The sequence below is a fragment of the Marmota flaviventris genome, chromosome 5 (assembly GCF_047511675.1).
Source record: "Marmota flaviventris isolate mMarFla1 chromosome 5, mMarFla1.hap1, whole genome shotgun sequence".
NCBI classification, from domain to species: domain Eukaryota; kingdom Metazoa; phylum Chordata; class Mammalia; order Rodentia; family Sciuridae; genus Marmota; species Marmota flaviventris.
Genome location: NC_092502.1, coordinates 105044378 through 105070515, shown reverse-complemented (window position 1 = coordinate 105070515; position 26138 = coordinate 105044378). Strand labels below are relative to the sequence as shown.

Below are 26138 nucleotides of genomic sequence, written 5' to 3'. Positions count from 1 at the left end.
CTTAGGGCCTTACTAAATTGCTAAAACTGGCTTTGAACTTGCAATCCTCCTGCCTCAGTCTCCCAAGCCACTGAGATACAGGAGTGTGCCACTACCCCCAATTCAAAGAAAAATATTTTTAACAAATATTTGAAAATAATTGCTAGTGCCCTGCCTACTAGCAATTTTATGCAGTAGACATATTAATAGTCAACTGTATAAAATATGTGAAAACATGAATTATTTTTTAATTATTTCAAAAGATTAAAATGAAAAAATAATAGAGATCACCATGAAAATAGTATGTTTGGTTTGAATATCCTCAAAAAACTCAAGTTGAAATTTAATTGTCACTGTAACAATTCATGAGTTGGCATCTTTATGAGGAGATTAGACCAAGAGTGCTGTCCTCACAGAAAAATTAATAACCAGTATTGAGAGGAGCCAAGTTCATTCCCCTCTTGCTTTCTTTCTTTGACCTTCTACCATGTGATGAAGGAGCAAGAAGGCCCTTGCCAGATGACAGGTGCCTTGATCTTGAGCTTCTCAGCCTCTTGAGCTATGAGAAATAAATTTTGGTTCTCTATGAATTACTCAGACTCAGGTATTCTGTTACAGCAGCACAAAACAGACACCCAACCCAAGAGCAAATTTAACTTCAAAACCATGGTTGATCAGATATTTTCTTTAAAAATATCCAATCCCAAAATATAATAAAATTCAATTTCATTCACTTACATTTTTTAAAAAGTGAAAATAAACCAGGCATGGTGGTGTATGCCTATAATCCCACAGACTCGGAAGGTTGAGGCAGAATAATTGCAAATTCAAAGCCAGCTTCAACAACTTAGCAAGGCCCTAAGCAATTTAGCAAGACACTGTCTCAAAAAAAGAAAAAGAGTGGGAGAGGGGCTGGGGATATGGCTCAAGTGGCAGCGTGCTCACCTAGCATGTGTGAGGCACTGGGTTCGATTCTCAGCACCACATAAAAATAAAATAAAGATATTGTGTCCACCTAAAACTAAAAAATAAATATTTAAAAAAAAAAAAGAGTGGGAGATATGGCTCAGTGGTAAAGCGCCTCTGGGTTAATTCTCTGGTACCAAAAAAAAACCCAGACTGTAAAAAAAGAAAAAAAGATTTCAAAATTGAGAAAAAACACTTGATTGATTCACTTGATTTATTCAGTCAAAATAACCACAAATTTCTAAATTTTGAGTTATAATAATGTATCTTTAAAAATTCTTACATTAAATAAGACACAGTGAGTTATGCGTGCTATTTACATGAAAATCAAAGAAGAATTAATACATCTTAATCTCCTAAAGCTAAAAATAGTAAGTTTAAAAACATTTCTTTGGCTAATAAATGAAATATGAGCTGGGCACAGTGGCATACACCTGTAACCCCAGCTACTCAGGAGACTGAGGCAGGAGGAGATCACAAATTCAAAGATCAGCCTGGGAAACTAAGCAAGACCCTGTCTCAAAATGAACTTTAAAAAAAAAAACAAAGTCTTGAGGGTATGCCTCAGTGGTAGAGCACTTGCCTAGCATGCACAAGACCTTACATTCAATCTTAGTGCTACCAGAAGAATAAAGTAACTTCAGTTATCAAAGATAGAGGTACCATACTCTAGAAAAAGAAATTCTAGATTGGCTTTGTACAGAGAAGAGTTAATACAACAGGTTTCACTGTCATCTTCTGAAAGGTCTGCTTAGGAGTTGGCTATTGGACCATGTCCGGGATGATGGTCTGGGGAAGGTTTCTATTACTCTAATTGATAAGAGTGGCTTGCTGTGCCTAAACTGTTTGTACAGATAACATGGTTTATGATGAACTTTCTTCCTTTTGGTAGTCTGGAATTTTGGTATATGCCAGACATAGGGTGCTGAAAACTGTTAGTCCTCCTAACCAATAACAAAATGTGGTGGTGGTCTTGCAGACCTCCACCACAGGCTCTCACAATTCTACCTTGAATCCTACCTCTGCCCCATCTTAAATTCTGAGAGCATAGGAATGTAGGATCTTTGGGGCTGTTTTTCAGTGATTAAAACAATGGAAAGGGGCCTGGGATGTGTTTCAAGCTTCTTTAAATTATGTGATTATAGCTGAACATCATTCTTAAGAGTCCAGAGTTGAAAGGTTTAATAAAATAAAAGCCTAAAAATAGAAATACCCACACAAATGCAATTTTCTTCCTGGTACAAGTCACTGTCAACCTTCAGAAATTAAACTATGCTCAAAGAATACAAGATAGTCACAACCCCAAAAATATTAGAGTTCTACCCTTTTTTTTTATATATTTTTTTTAGTTGTCAATTAACCTTTATTTATTTATTTATGATGCTAAGGAGCAAACCCAGGGCCTCACACATTCCAGGCAAATGCTCTACACTGGGACACAACCCCAGCCCTGAGTTCCACTTTTTAAATATTATAATTTTACAACATATTTGTTTTATAGAACAATAATAATAAATAACCAAACACAGAACATGACACTTAAAAATCTCTGATGCTCTTTGATTAACCAGAAAAATTTGTTAACTGCCAGAATGATGTCAAGTAGCCCAATCATGACAATTATAAAATTTTATAAGGAACTGCTGTTTTGACCCACTCAACTGGCTGAGTAAAGAAAAACTAAGTCTGTCCAATTGGATTCCCTCATGATCTCAACTACCTGAGCTGTACCTAAATTCTCAATTCCTGAGAGACAATATTGAAAGTTCATTATTAATAAGTAAAACTGAACACTTTCTTATAAAATTAATACCTTTTACATTTTTCCGTGGTTTGGAGGATTTCTTCTCCTTTAAATTCTGACTTTTACTGGATTTTTGTTTTCTTTTCTCTTCCTCAGCAAGAACTTTCTGAAGCAAATGAGCAAAAAAATCGAAGTCAAAAGGACGCTTTTCCTCTGTTTAAAAAAAAAAAAAAAATGGAAAAGAACCTTCAAGTATTTATTTTTTTAAAAAAAGAAGAAGAATTTCTGGTTTTTAAAATAGCACATTAGCAAAAGCAAGTTTATTTACCAGCAAAATAATGGATAAACAAGTACATAACAGACCATGTAGAAAGGAAAAAACTATTAGTTTAAAAATTAAAAAAAAGAATTAGTGATATAAGCAACAAAATGAGTTAATTTCAAAAACAGGGAGTAAAAGAAACCAAGCACAAAACAGTACATACTATAGGATTCCATGAATAAAATATTCTGGAACATTCTAAACTAACCCATGGTGATTCAAATGAAGAGTGGTTACTTGGGGTCAAGAGGACAGAATTTAATTGATTGAAAGGGAACCAACTGACCTTGTTAAGCAATAAAAAGTTCCATCTTAAAAAAAAAAAAAAAAGGTCCATACATGTTTGGGGTGGTGATTACATACATATTATTTGTCAAAATTTGAACTACACTTTTAACTATGTGTAAACATGTCTGGTTCTTTTTTTTTTTTTTTGGACAGCAGAAACTGAACCCAGTAGCATCTAACCACTGAGCCACATCCCCAGTTCTTTTACTGTTAATTTTGAGACAGGTCTCACTAAGTGGCTTAGAGCCTTGCTCAGTTGCTGAGACTGGCCTCAAACTTGCCATCCTCCTGCCTCAGCCCCCCTTCATTCGCCGCCCCAGCCACTGGGATTACAGGCATGTGCCACCATGCCCAGCTATAAATTGACATTTTTGGGAGGGCGGGGAGGGTAACCAGGGATTGAACTCAGGGGCACTCAACCACTGAGCCACATCCCCTGCCCTATTTTGAATTTTTTAAATTTAGAGACAGGGTCTCACTGAGTTGTTTAGCACCTTGCTTTTGCTGAGGCTGGCTTTAAACTCACAATCTTCCTGCCTCAGATTCCCAAACCTCTGGGATTACAGGCTTGTGCCAACAAGCCCAGCTATAAATTGATGTTTTAATTTGTTTTAATTAATTATACATGACATTAGAATGCATTTATGCACTTGGATTTATCATACATAGATGGGATATAATTTCTCATTTTTCTGAGTGTACACATTGCAGAATCGTATTGGTTGCAGTCACATATATACATACAGTAATAATATCTGTTTCATTCTACTATTTTTCCTATCCTCACATCCTCTCCTCTCCCCTCCCATCACTTCCCTTTACCTAATCTAAGGTAATAACTATTCTTCCTTAGTGTCCCCACCCTATTGTGAATTAGCATCTGCATATTAGAGAAAACATTCAGCTTTTGGTTTTGTGAGATTGGCTTATTTCATTTAGCATGATATTCTCCAAATCTAACCATTTACTGGCAAATGCCATAATTTCACTCTTCTTTAAAGCTGAGTAATATTCCATTGAGTATATACACCACATTTTCTTTATCTATTCATCTATTGAGGGACACCTAGGTTGGTTCTAGCTATTGTGAATTGAGCTGCTATAAACATTGATATAGCTTCATCACTATAGAATGCTGATTTTAAGTCCTTTGGGTATAAACCAAGAAGTGGGATAGCTGGGTCAAATGGTGGTTCCATTCCCAGTTTTCTAAGGAATCTTCACACTGCTTTCCATAGTGGTTGCACCAATCTGCAATCCCACCAGCAATGTATGAGTGTACCTTTTTCACCACATCCTCACCAACATTTTTTTTAATATCTTTATTTATTTATTTTTATGGGGTGCTGAGGATCGAACCCAGGGCCTCCTACGTGCTAGGCAAGCACTCAACCACTAAGCCACAATCCCAGCCCTCACCAACATTTACTGTTGCTTATATTCTTGATGATTGCCATTCTGACAGGAGTGAGATGAAATCTTAAGAGTAATTTTGATTATACCTACAGCCAAAGAGGATTATTTTTTAGCCTCTTCAAATGATATTTTGTAAAAGAGGTCAGAAATACTTACGAAATGCTTTGTCTATTCTCCATCCATTTGTCTTTTCTTCACGTTTAAATTTATTCTGTTAAGAGAAACAAAACTTATAGTAATTTTCACCCATTAAATGAGTAAAGGTTATTTTTAAAATTAGCAAACATTAAAATAAAACTGTTATGAATAACATACTATTCTCTACTAATTGAATATGCCTTCACTAAAAGGCAAGTTAAAGTTCACTTTTTTAAAATGAGGATGAAAGGTTTATACTAAGTTTCTGATCCTGCTCCTCCTCCTTATTGTTATTTCTCAAATTAAAAAATAAAAGAATTAGGGATATGGATCAGGAGCTGAGTGTCCCTGGGTTAAATCCCCAATAGCAAAATAATAGTAATAATAATAGTAAGGAGGAAGAGGAGAAAGAGAGGAAGAAGAGGATGCTGAGGCAGGGCTTAGAATATAGCTCAAGGCAGAGTGCTTATCTAGAATGCTCAAGACTCAGGCTTTTATCCCTAGCATCACAAAAAAAAAAAAAAAAAAAAAAAAACCCACAAGACAAAAACCAACAGGGTTGAAATAAGAACATTTTGGTAACTGAAAGCAGAGAAATTTTTTCAATAGCAGAGTACTGGGCTGGGGTTGTAGCTCAGTGGTAGAGCACTTGCTTAGCATGTGTGAGGTACTGGGTTCAATCCTCAGCACCACATGAAAAATAAAGAAAGAAAATAAAGGTATTGTGTCCAGCTACAACTAGAAATATTTAAAAAAAAAGGTAGAGTACTCATTCAGAACTACAGGAAAAAATGAAAATCACCAGAGCCAGGCAGGAACATGATTGTAACCCAGCAACTAGGGAGGTTGTGACAAGCGGATTACAAATTCAAAGCCAGCCTCTGAAATTTAGTGAGGCCCTCAGAAACTCAAAATACAAAGGGCTGGGGATATAGCTAAGTGGTCAAGTACCCCTGGGTTTAATCCCTAATACCAAAACAAAGAAAAAAAAAAGCACTAGGAAAGGTAAATATGTACTCAATATATTGAAGACTAACTTTGTTTTTCTATTCAAATTTCTTAAAAACTAAAGACTCCCTTTTTTTTTTTTTTTTTTTTTGGCAGTACTAGGAATGGAAGCCAGGACCTCACACATGCCAGGCAAGTGCTCTGTTAACACTGAGTACATCCTCGGTCCTTTTTTATTTTGAGACAGGGTTCTGCTAACCTGCCCAAGCAAGCCAGTTGCAATCCTCTTATTGTAGCCTCCTAAAGCATTAGGGTTCAACATACCCAACAAAAAGTATACTGTAGAATCATTAAATTCATTATAAGATGGGGTTTATAAGGCATGTAGAAGTAAAAAAGGACTTTAAAGATCATAGCACAGGGATTGGCAACAAATAAAAGTACATTTGTGAGAGGGTTTTTTGTTTTTGTTTTTTGGTACTGGAGATTAAAGGCAAGAAGGGTTTATCACTGAGCTATATTCCAGTCCTTTTTTTTTAATTATTATTTTACTTTGAGATAGGGTCTCACTAAGTTATCCAGGATAGTCTCAAACTTGTAAACCCCTGCTTCAGCCTCCAAAATAACTAGGATTAGAGGTATGTGCTACAGCACCCAGCAAGAGGTTATTATTTGTGTAAGCCAACCTCAGAAAATCAAGAATCAAATGTTTCTATCATATGTGGAAGCTAGAGCAAAAGAAGAGAATGAAGGAGAGGAAGATCAAATATCCTAAAGATTTAAGGATGATCAGTAGAGTAGAAGAAGGAAAGAGGGAGGGAGAAGTGAGGGGAAGGGGGAGGAAATGTGGAAGGAACTTTAAAAAATAGTACTATGTGCACATATACCAAGGGAATTTCACCCTTATATTTAAGAAGAAAGAACCAATCAAAACTAAATAAAATAGATAAGCAAAAGGAAGACCTGTAGACTACAGGAAGGAGGATAGGGGGAGGGAACAGGAGAAGAAAGAGAACAGGAACTAAAAACAAATTCTATGTATGTACAATTTTTTGTCAGAATGAACTCAACTACTATGTATAACTATAATGCTCTAATTAAAAAAAAAAATAAAAAAGTTGTTGGGCATGGTAGCACACACTAGTAATCCCAGAGACTCAGGAGGCTGAGGCTGAGACAGAAGGATGGCAAGTTAAGGTGAGCCTTAAAACCCTGTTTCAAAAATAAAAAATAAAAAGGGTTGGGATTCTAGCTCAGTGACTAAGCACTCCTGAATTCAATACCTTGTACAAGAAAAGGTTATTATCTGTTAAGTATAAAGTAAAAAGAGAAAAATGATATAACAGATAAAATAGATTTGATTAACCCAAAAGAAAATAGAAAAAAGGAATTTAAAAACTGAGATAGAAGCTGGGCATGGTGATGCATGCCTATAATCCCAGTAGCATGGGAAGCTGAGGCAGGAGGATCATGAGTTCAAAGCCAGCCTCAACAAAAGTGAGGCACTTAGCAATTCAGTGAGACCCTGTCTCTAAATAAAATACAAAATAGGGCTGGGGATGTGGCTCAGTGGTTGAGTGCCCTGGAGTTAAATTCCTGGTAACAAAAAAAAAGCCAGGATATAGCTCAGTGGCAGAGCACTTGCCTCACATGTTGGAAATCCAAGTTTCAAACCCCAGTACCATCAAAGGAAAGAAAAAGTTAACCCTGACATTAACACAAATTGACTGATTGCAAAGACTTGTATATGGATAAGGGGGAGGAGGGAGAGAAAACAAACTCTCAAACAAGGTTATTACCATAGATCCTACAAACATTAAAATAATAATGAGCCAGGCCTAGTGGTGCACACCTGTAATCCCAGCAGCTCAAGAGGCTGAACCAAGGATTTCAAGTTCAAAGCCAGCCCTGACAACTTAGCAAAGCCCTAAGAAACGTAGCAAGATCTTATCTTAAAATAAAAAATAAAAAAGGGCTGAGGATATGGCTCAGTGATTAAGTGACTCTGGGTTCAATCCCCAGTACTAAAAGGAAAAATAAAGATAAATAAGTAATGAGATAGCATGAAATCTGATGCCTGTAGCATTAAAACTGTTACAAGAAATTGAAACTTTTCTTTTTTTTAAGGATAGGGTCTAATTGTAAATTCCTAGGCAAAATCAATTCTCCTGCCTCAGTCTCCTAAATATGGGAAGACAGGCACATGCCATTGTGCCCAGTTGAAACTGAAAATCGGAATGCCCTAAATGATACTTTAAAAATTGAATTTATAATCTAAAGTCTTCCTCCAAAGAAAATCACCTGATTAGATGATTTTACTAGTGAATTCTATCAAACATTAAAGGAGAAATAATATTAATCTTAAATTCTTTCAGAAAACAGACAAGGGAACATTTTCCAACACATTTTCTATAATCCTTATACCAAAATAAGACAAAGACATTTTTAAAAAATTACAAGGGGGAATGGGGTTGTGGCTCACCAATAGAGTGCTCGCCTAGCACAGGTGAAGCCCTGGGTTCGATCCTCAGCACCACATAAATAAGTAAGCAAGTAAATAAATAAATAAAGTATTGTGTTCAACTACAACTAAAAAATATATATAAAAAAAATTATAATGACTCAGAAGTAGAGCACACACTTAGCATGTAGAAGGCCCTGAATTCAATCCCCAGCATTTCAGAAAAAAAGGAAACAAACCAAAAAAAATACAAACCATTAACCAATATTCTTCTCATGAACAAAATTAGAAAAAAATCTCAAAATGAGCTGGGCATGGTGGCACATGCCTGTAATCCCAGGGACTTGGGAGGCTGAGACAGGAGGATTATAAGTTCAAAGTCAGCCTTAGCAATTTAGCAAGGTCATAAGCAACCTACTAAGATCCTGTCTCAAAATAAAGAATAAAAAGGGGTGGATATATGGCTCGGTGGGTTAAGCACCACTGGCTTCAATTTCTGATACCAAAAAAAAAAACCAGAATAAGCAGTTTCTGATCTCTTGAAGAAATGCAGTAATGTAGTGAGGAAGAATATTTCATCATACTGTACAATGCACCTTACATAATGTGCCCAGGCAACCAATCAATGTCTAATCTGGTTCTAGAGGGAAAAATGATCTTTCCCCTATTGGCAATTTTTTATTAATGTAATGAATATGATAAGGTGGGAAATGAAGGCCAAAGACCATGACTGGGTAATGTACTACAGCAACAGAGTAATAGCATGCAGAGGCTCTCCAATTCAGGAAACATGTATGAAGAAAAAGTCCTCCCAGGAATGTTACAGCTATAATTGACATCACTGCTACTGCTAACAATGCCATTCTTTTCTTTATGCTGTCCTAGAAAATTTAGTAATATATTTTGTGTTCCAAAGGCTACTCTTAAGGATAGGGATAGAGCTCAATAGTAGAGCTCTTGCCCAGTATGCACAAGGCATTAATTTAAATCCCCTCCATTACCCCCAAAAACGGTGTTCTTATATATTTATCTTCTCTTTTCATTCACTGTCCAACTCTTAATTAATTTCAGTAACTTTACTAGTACACCCTCAAGTCCATGAGAAACTTGATCAAATACATGAGAGACTTGATCAAATTAAGTAGAGTAATACTAAAAAAGATTTTACCAATGATAGAATTGAGAAATATTGCTTTACTTCTCAGGCGATAAAGGGAAAATGTAACATAAACATCACTGTGAAAAATCAAGAATTATGAATAAAACCAAAGTTAAAAAAAATTTAGCAACTTTTGAGTTTTTCTAATCAACAAATATATGAGTTTACTTTACCTTAATTTCTATCCTTGCTCTGTGAGGAAACAGTTGTCCAATCATTGAAAAGTCAGTTCCTACCATGCTAATGGCTAAAAAGAACATATCTGTTTCTGTAAAAATTAGATAGAGAATCATTAAAAAGTATTTTCAGAGGAAAGAAATCTTACATAGCACATATTATGAGTTAAAAATAAATTCCACAGTACTTTCTTATTGAAAAAAGAGTCATGGAATATCTAAACAAATATCTTGAAACATTAAAAGGGGGGGGGGTAGAATAAGAAATTTTTATGCTCATACCAAACCAGCCAGATTTTTTTTTTTTTTTTTGGCACAGAGGCTTGAATCCATGGGTGCTTTAACACTGAGCCACATTCCCAGCCTTTTTTATTTTATTTTACACTGACTTTATTTATTTTTTTGTGGTACTGAGGCTCAAACCCAGTTTGTCACACATGCTAAGCAAATGTTCTACCACTGAGCTACAACTCCAGCCCTTATTTTTTATTTTAAGACAGGGTATCCCTAAGTTGCTTAGGGCCTTGCTAGGTTGAGGCTGGCCTTGAATTTGCAATCCTCCCATTTCAGCTTCACAAGTCTCTGGGAGTATAGTCATGCTCCACTGCACCCAGACAGAATTTTTTAATAAGACATTGTTCTCTGGTCTCATTCAAAACACCTTGAAGAAAACTGTCAGTCATAGCCAGAAACGGGTATGTGTGCAACTAAGACTTCCTAAGTCCTACATAAAAAATTAGCTAAAAAAAAAAAAAAAAAAATACATGAGAAACTTGATACAAGTCACCTCAGGAGAATAGGAATAGGGTAGTCAGAGAAAGGAAGTAAAGACTCTTTCCTTCTGCTCTATATCCTTCTGTCTTGATTGAATTTCTTCCCAAAACTCTATTGTTTATATAATAAAAAGTAAATAATAAGCATCACCATGCAATAGGTACTATATACTTTAACAGCCTAATTTTTATCTATAATAACTTTAGGGGGCTGGGGATATAGTTCAGTGGTAGCATGCCTAGCACGCATGAAGTCCTTGGTTCAACTCCCTAGCACACAGGAGGGGGAAAAAAAATAGAATCTTTACTAGATAAATTATCTTAAGTAGAATATCATGACCATTAGAAATGTTGATTTTTTTTTTCATTTAAATGGTATTTCTTTGTAGTAGAATTTGACACAGGAAGATATCAGACAAAATGACCAAAGAACTAATTCTTCAAAAGATTTCTAATTTAAAACCAGGAAGGGTTGGGATTGTGGCTTAGCGGTAGAGCACTCACCTCGCATGTGCGAGACCCTGGGTTCAATCCTCAGCACCACATAAAAATAAATAAGTGAAATAAAGGTATTGTGTCCAACTACAACTCAAAAATAAACATTTTAAAAAAACAAACCCAGGGATATAGTTCCACAGTAGGAGCAGGTGGGAGGTGTCAATAAAATTTGCTGGACAGAAAACAACATGGTAGTTTACATTTCACTTAGCTTAAGAGAGATTTGATTTAAGCCAGAAATATAGTTTATTTCAAGTAACTTACTTAAACAATTTTTAATGAAAACTTGTTACCTTTATTGGACCATGGCTTAGAATAATAATTTTTTCTAAAGCTGGAATATGTAGTTGTAGAACCACGCTCAAATATAGGATCATTTTCCTCAACAACACAGGGGCCTTTTGTCCTTAAAACTTCTACAGTTAAACTGAAAGAAACACATTTTCAAACAGAGCCAAAATAAAAACAAGTAAAAAGACAAATAGTAGATGAGATTTAAACAGCTATACTTTAGAAGTATACTATGCATTTGAACAAAAATGACAATAATATGTATTTGAAATACATAGATATTCAGACATACATACTTACTAACGAATTGTTATTTATAATGTGATTACCAAGAAGTATAAATAAGTACCGATCTGTTTCCAAAATCCACAGTAATAATATAAAATTGAGAAAATAACTTTGGGGCAACTAAGCTAGGCATGGTAGCATACACCTGTAATTCCAACAACTCAGTAACCTAAAGTAAAAGGATCACTACTTCGAGGCCAGCAATTTAGTGAGATCCTATTCCAATATAAAATAACTAGGGATATATCCCATGGCAGAGTAACCCTGGATTCAATCTCCAGTATCAGAGAAGGAAAAAAATAAAAGGCCAGCTATAGGGTCACACACCTGTAATCCCAATGGCTTGGGAGGCTGAGGCAGGAGGATCATCAGTTAAAAACTAGCTTCAGCAACTTAGCAATGCCCTAAGCAATTTAGCAAGACAATATCTCAAAAGAAAAAAATAAAAAGGGCTGGGGATGTGGCTCAGTATTTTTGAGGCACCTAAAAAATATTTTTTGTTGCCTTCTGTATGCCTCTTATAGGCTATACATATTTATTATGCTAGGCATTATGAGAATATTGATAAATATAAGCATTTTATATTTTACATGCGTGCAAACAAAGCAGTTAAATACATTTTTAACTCTTTATCAACCAGTAAACTCACCATCACAAACTAATGGAAAAAAGCAAACAAAATTATTACTATTATTACTAGCACTATTACATTCATGTTTCATCAGCATAGTTGTTGTTGTTGTTGTTTTTTAGAGAATCCACTCCTTTTTTCTTTTTTACTATTAGTATTTTTTACTTGTAGATGGATAAAATACCTTTATTTTATCTGTTTATTTTTATATGATGTCAGGGATGGAACCCAAGGCCTCACACATGCTGGGCAAGTGCTCTACCACTGAGCCGATACCCTGGCCCCATCATCATCATAGTTTTATTATTGGTGTTTTTTGGTTGGGGTTTTCTTTTGGTTTGTTTTTTTTAAAAGTAGTGGGGATTAAATCTGGGATGCTTTACTACTGAGCTACATTTCCAGCCATTTTTTCCCCCACACTTTTTCACTGGTGCATTATAGCTATACATAGTGATGGGATTTGTTGTTACATATTCACACATGCACACTCTGGTCCTTTTTATTTTTTTAAAATTTTTTTCAGAGGGTACCCAGTATTGAACTCAGAGGCACTCAACCACTGAGCCACATCCCCAGCCCTATTTTGTATTTTATTTAGACAGGGTCTCGCTGAGTTGATTAGGGCCTCACTAATTTGCTGAGGCTGGTTTTGATCCTCCTGACTCAGCCTCCCAAGCTGCTGGGCCTTTTTTACTTTTTTTTTTTTTTTGGTACTGGGGATTGAACTCAGGGGCACTCAACCACTGAAGCACATCCCCAGCCCTATTTTGTATTTTATTTCGAGACAAGGTCTCATTGAATTGGTTAGTGACTCACCGTTGCTGAAGCTGGCTTTGAATTCACGATCCTCCTGTCTCAGCCTCCTGAGATGCTGGGATTACAAGCATGCGCCTCGGAGCATGGCTGGGCCTTTTTATTTTTTGAGACAGGGTCTCACTAAGTTACTGAGGTTGGTTCAAACTTGTGATCCTCCTGCCTTAGTTTCCAGAGTTGCTGGGATTACAAACACCATCACACCACCCAAATTTAAATGCTATAAAATTTTTTACTAAACCAAAAGTAATAATGCATGCCTATAATTTCAGCTATTTGGGAAACTGAAACAGGAAGATGCAAGTTCAGTCAGCCTCAGCAACTTAACAAAGCCCTACACAACTAAGCAAGACCCTGTTTCAAAAATAAAAAGGACTGGGAACATAGCTCAGTGGTAGACATACTGCATTCAATCCCCAGTACCAAAAACAATAAAAAATTTAAAAAGAGCTCAGTGGTAGAAGGTATCTGGGTTAAATTCCCAGTAACGGGGAGAGGGAAAAAAAATTATTTTTATTAATTAGGCAAGAAACTTTTCATTTTTTCGTATTTACTAACTTATTAATATAGCATATCCTCTTTAAAAAGTAGACTTCAGAAAGAAAACTGAATTCTGCAATGCCAAACTGAGAAATTTAATTTTATAACTGTGAAAGTGGAGAGTAAACAAAATCTCACCTTAACAAAACTCCTAAAATGTCAAACCTGTCTCATTGTATATCCATTATTTATCATCGTATACCAGAATATGGTATTAATTAATTACATGAAAACTTGAATACTGACTTCAAGATTAAGTTAATTCTAGATAATTCTATTCTCAGTGGAGAACAGCATATAATTAGTTTAGCAGCTCAGCTCAATTACCAGTAAGGTTAGTAAAACAATGGTGTTAAGACTAATGTATAACAGAACAACAGTATCATCTCATACAAAACACATAAAAATTGCTAAAAATGAACTGGGCAGGGTGCACATGCCTATAATCCCAGCTACTGAGCAAGCTGGGGCAGGAGGATTCCGAGTTTGAGGTCAACCTGAGCAATTTAGAAGGCCCTCCTCTCAAAACAAAAGAAACAAACCAAAAAAGCTACAAGTTTTGAATTAATGTAACCCACTTTTCTGATTATAGCATTCAGGATATAAGTATAAACACTGCGGTATAAGTGATAATGACAGATTCAGAAACAGGATCCCTCTCCTTAAATAAAGCATGCTTTTTCTGGTGAAACCACAACAAATCTCTTTAACTTACCTTTCTTCATCCAAAATAATAGAACCATCCTCTGCCACTTTTACTCGAGGAACCAGCAATGGCCCATCATCTGTCTCTTCTTGCATTTCTTCATTATCTTCAACATCAAGCGTGCTCTTATTTTCCTGCCTACTAAATGTAAAGATAAGTTAATTCACATAGCTTAGAGAAGTATTTCCTGGGACAGAAGTGTGACTCAGTAGTAGTACACATGCTTAGCAGGCCCAGGGCCCTGGGTTTAATTTCCAGCAACAAAATTAAATACATTAATTGATTAATTAAAGAGAAATAAATGCTCATCTTTTCTACTTCAACACAGTATTAACGCAAACCATCCGGTTATTATGGAATTAACAATAATAATCCTTACAGTTACTTAGCACTTGGTTCCAGAACATTTAATTAACTCTTTAGTATTTTCATACTCACTTAAGCCTTAGAGAAAATAGAAAACTTACGCTCTAGATTACACAACAGTAAGGATAGAACAAAAAGCCAAATAGGCTTTTTTTTTTCCTTTTTTTAGAAAGCTATGTGTATGTATATATTTTTATTAGATATTAATTTTAGCTGATACAGAAAAACATGATAATTGTACATATTAATGGGGTACCATCTACATGATGTTTCAATATGTGTATATGCAAGGTCTAAATCAGGTTAAACAAAAACATTTATCATTTCTTTATGTTGAAAAATTTCAAATCCTTCTAGGCAAGTGTGGTAGGTGGCATATGCTTATAATCCCATCTACTCAGGAGGCTCAGATAAAAGGATGAAGAGTTCAAGGCCAGCCAGGGCAACATGGCAAAACCTTATCTCAAAAAAAGAATCCTTCTTAAAGCTTTTTGAAATATACAGTACATAACTATTAGTTATCTATAGCTACCCTACTGTGCAATAGCACACCAGATTATCTTGCTTCTAACTTTTAGTTTTTCAAATAATGATTCCAAATTCCACACACTTTCCAATCTACTACACTGCTGGATATGTTTTATTGAAGTCAACATAAATTATAAACCTGTGAAGCATAAACTATTTTTAAAGCTTCAGAAATGTGCTTTAAAACATTATGCATCCTAGGCAAAATAATAAGCTTACTTAACCCTTGAAGTGAAGCTCTGAAACTGTTTTAATGTTTCTGCTAAATTTCAACAATCCTTCACTTTAATATATACAGCTACTTGGGCTGGGAGGTAGCTCAGTAGCAGAGTGCTTGGCATAACATGTGATTAGGCCTTGAGTTTGATCCCCAGCCCCACAAAAAAAAAAAGAAAGAAAATGCCAATAACTTCCTAAAAAGGTCTTTTGGTGGAATTTCTTCAGAATAAACTAACATGATAGTTTTGAATGTGAAAAGCATAGGGAGCTTGTGCTTATACAGTCTACATCTAGTGGCATCAAAACTAAACCTATTGCCAGGCATGGTGGCACACACCTGTAATCCTAGCAGCTTGGGAGGCTGAGACAGGAAGATCACTAGTTCAAAGCTAGCCTCAGCAAAAGCAAGGCGCTAAGCAACTCAGTGAGACCCTGTCTCTAAATAAAATACAAAATAGGGATGGGGATGTGGCTCAATGGTCAAGTGCCCCTGAGTTCAATCCCTGGTACAAAAAAAATTCAAACTAAACCTATTGCAGGACAGTGTATATAGCATGCTAACTTTGATGTTTAAAAGAAAAAGAAGCTAGGCTTGATCAGAGGTAGAAGAATTTTTACAATATTCACTTTTGTTCCTTTTGAGTTCTGTATCATGCAAAAATTATTTTTCTAAAACAACAATAAAAAAAAGCTTTCTTATTCTAACAGCTTTAACTTAACATCATAATACTGGTCAGTTATATGTGCATAACTGACCAGTTATATATGCATTACACAAATAGTGTGGGATTTTCAAGCTCATTTAAATAAAAGTTACTTTTATTCATAGGTGAGTCTATTTTAAAAATTCAAACAAGGCTAGTAGTGTAGTTGAGTAGCAAAGCATCTGCCCAGAACACACATGGGTTCCATCCCCTGCACCACAAAAAATAAATACAAAGATCCAGTCAAGCCAAGCGTAGGGAGGCTGAGGGAGGAGTATCACAAGTTGAAGGCCAACTTCAGCAACTTAGCAAGGTCCTAAGCAACTCAGCAAGACCCTATCTCAAAATAAAAAACAAAAAGGGCTGGAGCCAGGCATGGTGATGCACATCTATAATCCCAGCATCTCGGGAAGCTGAGGTGGAAGGATTTCGAGTTTAAGGCTAGCCTCAGCGATTTACCAAGCCCCTAAGCAACTTAGGGAGACCCTATCTCAAAATAAAAATTAAAAAAGGGCTGGGGATTTAGCCCAGAAGTAAAGTGCCCCTGGGTTCAATCATTTGTTTTTAAAAAAAATTTTCCTTTAGAGAACTTTCTCTATTTTTGTATTAACTGCTTATTTAATTAGAAGACTGAAAAGAAAAATCTGGACACAGACCTCAAAATCATTTCATTTTTTTGAAAAGATATTCCCATAATAGAATACATTCAAAAAAAAATAAGATGGAATACTTACTCTCTTGACTGGACGGGAGTCAATGACTTTTCAGTTTTCTTTTCTTGTTCTAGTGAAGAACTATTAAACACAAATAACAATACTTTTTAATGACTGAATTTGCCTTGCCAATTCTATCTGTAAGCAAGAAGAAAATTAACTTCTATGTGTTTTTTCAAAGATATAATAAACCATAGTACTTCATTAATAATGGCACAGTTTAACAATCAATTTTTCAGTCACAGCTGGGGTTTTAGCTCAGTGAGCATTTAGTATGCTTAAATCCCTGGGTTCAATCCTCAACACAGAAAACAGGAAAGGGAAAGAAAGAAAAGGGAAGGAGGGAGGAACGGAGGGAGGAAAAAAATTTTTCAGTCAAAAATTTGTAATCAAGTACAAATAATCTGTTAGGTTCATGCTCTTAGTAATTCCTGATTCCTTAATAAAGGGAGGCTCCCAATCCCGAGACATAAAAATACCTACATAGCTTGTCTTCACTGTGTGTATGTCAAGCAACTCAAAATCTAGGTTTCCGGGCCTTCCTTCAACTGGGTCAAACACCTGGTGAACCCCAAAAGGTCCTACTAAAAAATATGCTACCTCTATCAGCTAAACTATCAACAACAATGACCAGATTTATTTAGAAGACTTCTGTCCCCAACCCCAACCAAGACTTTGAAGCTTTATTCTTGGAAGACTTGCTAATCAAACTACCATTGAATTTAATCACGATGTACTGCTTAAAATCTTAGATAGCTCCTTTAGATTAGGTTATAGTACATAATAAAGAGAAATTGCAACCTTGGTTTTACTACATCCTGTTAATTAATATAACAAAGGAAACATTTTTCATATCATTGATAAAAAGTATCATTTGCCATCCCCAGAAAACAGTTAATTGCAATCACAGCTGGGGGTATAGCTCAGCAGTAGAGCACAAGCTTTCATACAAGCAAGGCCCTGGAGTCAATCCCCACACAAGGAAAGGGGAGGGGAAGGGAAGTGTGTCTTCTTTGTCATTATTTATACATTCAAAGATTTTTCAGATTTAACTTCAACTACTTTGATTTCTTTTCTTTTGTATATCAGAAAACTTTCTTTCAGGATCTTTACTCTTATGGTTGAGATACAGATTTTTTATATAGATTTTTCCCAGCACGAGGGGAGGGGAGGGGAGGGAAGAAATAAAACAGGCAAGAGGTACGGGACTATAATCCCAGTGACTCTAAAGGCTGACACAGGAGGATATCAAGTTCAAGGCCAACGTGGGCAACTTTTCCAAGACCCTGTCTCCAAACAAAAAAAAGGGTTGGGGATGTAGCTCAGTGATGCTTAAGTGTGAAGTCGAGAGTTCAATCTCCAGTGCTTCAAAAAGAAAAAAAGATCACTAATAGTTATCATAAATCTTCAGTCACAGTATAACATATGTGCTACAAATTTTTTCAACATGCTTTTAGAAAACAAGAAACTATACTCTAAATGTGGTACTTAAATCACTACAAAGAAACTAAAACAAACAAATTTTACTTACGTCATTGGATTATTATCTGGCAGGTAATATATGAAGTCTCTCATAGTCATTTTTGAACGATCTGGTGGCCTCTGACTTTCATTTATAGCATATTTGTTTTTCCATTGTTTCTATATATACAAACACACAGATCCACTTTTATTTTATAAATATAGAAGAATTTCAAATGTACTATAGTCAAATATATGGACCACTATTACATTCATTCCAAGAGTTTTAATATTATTCCTATTCTGATTATATCTAATTTTAGGGAAAAAATTATGAGCTGGATATTAAAAAATTGTAGCACATTACCCATAATAGTTTTTAGTTTTTAAAATCTAAAGTGATTGGGACTGGATGAAAGTTCAATGTACAAAATCCTGCTCACTGGAGCTGGGTGTAGCTTTGCAGTAGAATGCTTGCCTATCTATCATGCATGAGGCCCTGGATTCAATCTCTAGTACAGAGGGGACAAAAAAAAAAAAAAAAAAAAAATGCTGACATTTGGTGGACACTTAATATTTTCAACAGAATTTTTTTTTTAAAAGATGGGGTCTCACTGTGATGCCCAGGTTGGACTCAAACTCACAATCCTCCCACCTCGGCCTTCCAAATAGCTGGGATTACAGGCATGCACCACTACACCAGCACTTACTATTTTCTAGACTTAAGTTTAAATATGTTTCACATGTATTAATTCATTTAATGTTCACAATCCTTCAATGAGGTAGATGCTATTATTGGTCCTATTTTACAGATGAGGAAATAGACATAGAAAGATCAATTAAACTGCCCAACATCACATAGCTAAGACTCAAAGCCTAAGTATCTAACTCCAGAGCCAGCATGCTTCACCACTATTACCATGTCCTTCCAGGGGAAAAAAAAAAATCAGTTTTCAAGATTATAAAGAACATGGACTCTACTATATGCATTGCACAAATATTTCCCATTTGTAATTTTCCACACAGTTAACTTAGAAAAATTACCAATTCATATTGCTCAACCATGTTTATCTTAATTCAAATACCTTTGTCTTAACAAAAATAAATATACAGCATGTCACATGGATATCTTTATATGAAAAATCCGATTCAAGGTTTATTTTACAAATATGCCTATGTATATATGTTCTTATAAAACTTTTACTTGTTGCCCTCACTAAAAACAAAGAGGAATGATACTGGCCAAATTATATTGTACATATATAAATATATAACAAATCCCATCATTACATACAACTATAATGCACCAATAAAAAATGGAAAAAAATTAAAAACATAATTAAATGAAGTACATAAAAATTTTTATTAGTTGACTATGAAGTTCAACAGACTTCTCAATCATCTATTAACAAAAGGAGATGTTATTTTGGTTTTGCTACAGACGCATAAGGGATTATTTTGGTTTTACTACAGATGCTTATTTTTCTTCCAAATGATGCCATACTAACCTAAAAACAGAAATCTAGCAAGCACCATTGAAATTGGGATTTTCCTCCCTTACCTTCTCTTTTCTCAATTCTTCTTTTAACATTTCCCTCAGTTTCTGGGCTTTATATATTCGGTATCTATCTGAGCATGGCTGTTTCTCTTTTCTTGGAATGGGGTTTGGCTGTGGAGCATCTTGATTAACTGTAGATAAGGGATGAGACTGTGAAGGAACACTGACACTAGGCTTAACCAAACTAGAAGTACTTGATATTCGCTTTCTTCTCTGTGAAACGGTGGAGGACAATTTGCTGGATTCTTCAACATTATTTTCACCACCAATCTTCTCATCACTGTTGAAATTTAAAAGAGAGAGAGAGAGAAAGAAAGAAAAGAAAAACGAACACCATGAATCTTCTTTCGTATGTCCTAGTTTTAAAACCTAGTCTGATAAAAATCCAAAACACTAAAGTCTCATTATTAAAAAAAAGAATTAATGGGGGTCTAGGGGTACAATTCAGTGGCAGAGAATGTGCAAGACCCTGGGTTCACACTAGCATGTCCAATGACTTAAGATTTATGCTGATTACTATAAGTTTTGTTTAAAATCTTTTTAACTTATATAAATTCTAATGAATACTGTTAATCTTTTCAAATATTATGTACCTAAGCTCAGCAAACAACATAATTATATGCTAGTTTCCTCAAAGCAAACAAAAACCTAAGTTTTTACAGAACAAACTTAATCAACCTACTTTGAATAACTGAGGGTTTTAAGACTTAACCTTTTTGTTTTATGTTTCTGTTTTATATATGATGCTGGGATGGAACCCAAGGCCTCGTGCATGGCAGACAGAGAGGTTTCTTTTCAAATACAGTCTAAACATCACTTTGACATCTCCCTAAATTGGTCTAAATTATTGGCACTATATCAACATGAGATCAGTCAAAGCAAATACACAAAACTTCAAACTTATAAAATATTTGTATTGCAGTATTTGAAGACATACATTTAACCTCATTAGCCAAACCAAATTCCTTTTTTTTTTTTTTTTTTTGTACCAGGGATTGAACCCAGGGGTGCTTAACCACTGAGCCACATCTCTGGTCCTTTTTATGTTTTTGAGACAGAATCTCATTAAGTTTCTTACTGCCTTGCTAAATTGCTGAAGCTGGCCTTGAACTTGCAATCCTCCCGCCTCAGCCTCCTAAGCTGCTAGGATTACAGGTGTATGCCACTGCACCAGACTCAAACCAAATGCTATTTGGAGCAGAAATCATTTATTCTTTTTCAGGTACAACTCTACTTACACAGCAGAAATATTCAGTCACTTCAAAATATATATTAGATATGGTACAGATAAGACATAAATAATTCAAGAATGGCCTAAAAACAAATCAAATCAAGAAAAAAGAACAAGGTAAGTTGGATAGAATGAATAACTTCTAATATACTATAACACAGTCAGGTGATAATACAATTGTAGGGTTAATAACAAATAATTTTATATCTCAAAATAGCTAGTAGAGAGAATTTGAAATGTTCCAAAGACAAAGAAACACTTTTGAAGTGATGGATACACCAATTTCCCTGATCTGATCATTACACATTGTATACATATACTGAAACATCACACTGTACACTATAAATATGTACAATTATTATGTAACAATTAATTTTCTTAATATTAAAAAGAAAAAAGGGGCCAGGGATGTAGCTCAGTGGTAAGAGTGCTTGCCCCAGCATATGTGAGGCCCTGGTCTTGATCCCCACAACCACAAAATAAGAGAAGAAAAAAAACAAAAAACTTTTTTCATATTTTATAATTGGTTTTTATATAAAAATGCAAAATGCCTTAGCCTATGGAATAACCTTTCCAGAAAGTTTCCAGTTTAAATTCTTATCTCAGGCTGAAGAGGTAACTGGTAGCAGAGTGCCTGCCCAGTATGTTCAAGGACCTGGGTTGGATCCCCAGCACCAACCGCTGCCCACTCCCCCCAAAAATCTTATCTCAGCCCTTACAGAAATGATATATGCATCATCTGCATTTTGCCCAACTATGTTGAATGCATAATGGCAGAATATACACCTTATCAATTTTTACAACTAGCAAAAACGCCTACACACAAAAAAATGCAGTTCAAAAACAAAATATACTCCTTAATTTAAATTCTAAGAAATCAATTAAATACTCTAGAGCATGAATGTCTCAGGACTACAGTCTGAGACATATAACAATAATTTATTAAACTATTAATCATCATGCATTCCTACACTGTTAATCAAATCTCTCAAAACTTTATTAATTTAGCAGTAAGAGGTATTGTATCTCCATTTTAAGGAGAAATTTTAAATCAGATTCATGTAAAAAACTTGGAAATAACTGAGCATCAATGAACTATCAAAATAAACACCCTATAACTAGCACCAGCTTACTAGAGTAAGTTGTGCTCCCACAAAAGAAAATGTTCACCTTTTTGTCACAATATAAACAAAATTTGTACCAACTCACTGGCACTTAACAGGGCTGGTTTTTTACTATTTCCTCCTACATACAATATAAAAACAGAGACCACCTTACTAACCTGGCAGGTTTTTAATTTAATTACTTTCCACTGTCACCCTTTCTTAAAACTAAGAACTTTGGCCAGTGCCTGGGCACACCTGCAATCAGGAGGATAGCGAGTTCAAAGCCAGCCTCAGCAAAAGTGAGGCACTAGGCAACTCGGTGACACAAAACAGGGCTGGGGATGTGGCTCAGTGATCGAGTGCCGCCGAGTTCTATCCCCGGTACCAAAAAAAAAAACGAAAAAGCAAAACTAAGAACTTTTCTAGGGGAACTATTCTGGCCTGTGCTGTGCAAGTAGTTATCTCTAATCTCCAAAATAACGCCCCCAAAGAAGATAATATTATCCTTATTTAGCAGAATAAATTTTGTCTAGGAAAAGTCTACTTAAATTGTTAAATTAAGTAAAAGAGTCCTTAATCCAAATGCGGTACACGACGCTAAAGCCATGATTCTTGATAAAGTGCACCCCTCAAACCCAAAGCAAGCAACCGAAACTTCTTTCCTTGACACAAATCAGCAGAAGCAAAACAATCTGGGAACATAGCTCAGTGGCAGAGCGTTTGCCTAGCATGTGCGAGGCCCTGAGTTCGATCACCAACACCGGCAGAAACAAAAAAGCAATACTGGCGATCTCCTTTTTAAAAATAAGTATTTTAAAAAAAATTTTAAACCACTCTCCTTGCAAAAAAAACTTAAAAACTACGATAATTAAATTTTCAATCCCTTTAGATTGCTATACTGGATTCCCATCACCACCAACTGGAAGACCAGGTCTCCTCGAGGACATACAGATCCTGACGAAAGGTCAGAGGGACAAACTGCAGTTTAGAGTGGGTTCATCCAGACTCTGAAAGCAAGGGAGTACTCCTCTAATAATGTTCATCTGCTCAGCTTCATTTTCCCTCTGCAAGCGCTTACCTGCTCCTAGGAGCCTTTTCTTGGGGCTCCGCTGCCCCGGAATCCACCGCGGGCACATCTGTGGGCTCCACTGGCTTCGGAGCGGACTCCGCCGTAGGCTCCGGGGGCCTGGGAGACTCCTGGCCGCGCTGGGGATTGGGAGCGGTAGAGCCCCTGGCGCTTACACCAGGCCTGACATTCGGCTTCACGCTAAGGCGTGCCCTGCGGAACATGGCGGAGCCAGGGGGCCCGGGGAGGCGGCTCCACGGCCGCGCTAAGCCCCGAGCCCCGGCCGCTGCCCGAGAGGGGGCTAGGACCTACGCCCTCCCCACAAAGCCACACCACCTGCCCCGCGGGAGGCTACCGCAGTTTCGCGCCCCCGCCGCCGTCACCTCTCTCCCACCACCGCCTCTTCTTCATGACCCTGCCACACTAAGAGCTAAGTTTCTCCCTCCTCGCTGCTCCCCCGCCCTCAGAGGGCGCCGGAACTGATCGCATCATCAGGCAGCGCAGCTGACTGACGTCAGACTCAGGGCGCCGGGAGCCATGGCAACTACCAAGAGCTTGGGTTACCTGTGAACCGGAATTTGAGAAACTAAGATGTGTGCTATTCCTTCTTCAGGCGTCCTTAGGAGTTGTTGAAAAGAGAGAGAGGAGGCCGAGTCGACTCCACAGCTCAAAGCCTTCAATTTTCCCCTCCCGGGGCTGGGAATCGAACCCAGGGCTTTCCGCTTGCTGAACTTGCAATCTACCGCTAGGCTACCCCCTCAGCCCCCTCAACGAAAGGCTTAATGGAAACTAGTAAAATAACTGGCCAATTTTATTTTTAAAGGGTCTCCAAGAGCATTTAAGCATATGAGAGCGGCGCCTGCACACCAGTATATGGGGATCCCCAGGGCTCAGAAATTCTAAATTGAAGCCCGGCGCGGCGGCTTAGTCCTGTAATCCCAGCAACTCTGAGGCAAGGCTGAGGCAACTGGATCGCAAATTGGCCGCTGGGTTCAATGCCCAATACCAAAACATAAATAAATAAAATTTAAAAATTGTTTTCCAGCTTTCAAGAAAATGAAAATTGAATAGAATATAGATTAGAAATTCTGTTGTGAAGGCGTGATTACACTTGCACCCTAGGAGAGGAACCAGGTTTCTGCTAAGCATCATGGGAAGACAGTTCACTATACGCCCTTGCGTACTTGCGAATGTATTGCCCATTCAAAAATTATTGTAATCGAAACTTTGCAAGTCAGCATGAGTATTCTTAATCTATTTCAAGAGGTAGCAATACAACAATAAAATGTTCTTGGCTGGGGAAGAAATACAACAAAAAAATTTTTTTTGTTTTTGTTTTTGTTTTTGTTTTGGTACCAGGGATTGAACCTAGGCGCACTTAACCACCAGCCACATCCCCAAACCTATATTTTATTTAGAGACAAAGTATCACTGGGTTGCTTAGCCCAGTGGGGTGGCACACACCCACCAGCCCCAGCAATTCATCAAGACCCTGTCAAATAAAATATAAAAAAGGGCTGGTGATGTAGCTTAGTGGTTCAGCGCCCCTGGGTTCAACGTCCCTGGGTTCAACCCCTGGTGCCAAAGTGTGGTGTATATGTGTATACTCACATTCAATATCATGAAATAAATTTAAATAATAATAGAGAGTAATGAGGGGCCTTTATGGTGGCAAAATAACCAGAGATAAGGCTCACCCTGTAGGTATGAAGCAATGTTTGAACCTGTGATACAAATCCCCTGATTTATGAAAACAACAAAGGTCTGATTCCTTCTTGAAAAGAGAGGGGAATTCCATAAGAACATCCCCTGACATCAGTAACAAAGCATGAAAGAAACAAAATCCTGTACTGGCTGAAAAAAAAAAAAAATAGGTCATCCAGAGGGAGAAAGAAAAGAGCAAGTGCTTTTGAAAATATGAAGGCAAGGCTGAAAGTAGAGATGAACTAAGAGATTACTTTAAGAATGGGAAGAAAATGGAGGTCTGTAAGTTCTGTGGGCCCTCTCCAGTACTCTGGAGATAAAAAAAAAAAAAAAACATGATCTCAGATTAATTTTTTTTTAATTTTTTTGTTTTTCTTGGGTTTTGTTGGTTTTTTTCCCCCACTAAGATGCATTTAAAGAAGCTCAGTGCTTAGCCTGCTCAAGGCCCTGGGTTCAGTTGCCAGCACCAAAAAATTTTAAAAAGCCCAAAAATTGAAAAAGAACACCTTGCCAGATGGACATAATGTCCCACTCTTGTAATCACAGCAATTTGGAAGGCTGAGGCAGGAGGATTGCAAGTTCCAGGTCAACTTCGGCAATTTAGTGAGGCCCTGAGCAATGTATTGAGACACTGTTCCAAAACAAAAAATATAAAGGGCTGGGGTGTAACTCAGTGGTAAAGCACCCCTGGGTTCAGTCCCCAGTACAAAAAAAAAATCTTGCCAAAGAAAAGATGTCTCAGGATCTTAGACTCATTGGTAGGACCATACAGATTTGGACAGAATGTTCTGATGCAAACTGAAGACATAAGGCCTTCTTTCAAATGTTCTGTTCCACCAAGAATCTAGAGCATTCCAACAATTTTATAGGTAAAGAAATCAATAATGACTTAGATTTAGTTTTCTACTAGTAAAGATATGGCAGTAAAGTCAGATTAAATTTTTACTATTAAACACAGTCATAAGACATTTGTAACACACCCAAATTTCTGGAGTAAATTCTTAGTGTCATTAGTATTTTAAAATCTCCAGTATTACACCTATAATCCCAGGGACTCAGGAGGTTGAGACAGAAGGGTCGCAAGTTCAAGACCAGCATCAGCAACTTAGTGAGACCATGTCTCAAAATAGAAAATAAAAAAGGTTAGGGATGCACTCAGTAGTAAAGAACTCCTGAATTAAATCCCTAATACCGAAAGGAAGGAAGGAAGGAAGGAAGGAAGGAAGGAAGGAAGGAAGGAAGGAAGGAAGGAAGGAAGGAAGGAAGGTCTCCAGTTTTCTCTGGAAGACACACTTGACATAACTTGTGTATATGATGTACATCATGCGTACCCCTCCAACTCAAA

The 26138-nt window shown here is 36.6% G+C and overlaps 1 protein-coding gene across 7 annotated transcripts in view; it reads right to left on the bottom strand.

The window, feature by feature from the left end:
• Bdp1 (BDP1 general transcription factor IIIB subunit) overlaps positions 1 to 23519 on the bottom strand; it is a 95131-nt gene extending 71612 nt beyond the window's left edge. For 5 of the 7 annotated variants that reach the window (XM_071612490.1, XM_071612492.1, XM_027927987.2 and 2 more), the window contains exons 1-9: positions 23102 to 23519; positions 19690 to 19966; positions 18199 to 18308; positions 16689 to 16748; positions 14147 to 14278; positions 11162 to 11295; positions 9595 to 9689; positions 4872 to 4926; positions 2759 to 2902 (exon numbers count right to left, since the gene is read on the bottom strand). In XM_071612490.1, coding sequence (XP_071468591.1) covers positions 2759 to 2902; positions 4872 to 4926; positions 9595 to 9689; positions 11162 to 11295; positions 14147 to 14278; positions 16689 to 16748; positions 18199 to 18308; positions 19690 to 19966; positions 23102 to 23313 — 1219 coding nt within the window. In that variant the 5' untranslated portion in view covers positions 23314 to 23519. Of the gene's footprint in view, positions 1 to 2758; positions 2903 to 4871; positions 4927 to 9594; positions 9690 to 11161; positions 11296 to 14146; positions 14279 to 16688; positions 16749 to 18198; positions 18309 to 19689; positions 19967 to 23101 lie in introns of those variants that run through there. The other 2 variants (XM_071612491.1, XM_071612495.1) reach the window with 2 other exon arrangements.
• Positions 23520 to 26138: the final 2619 nt, after the last annotated feature.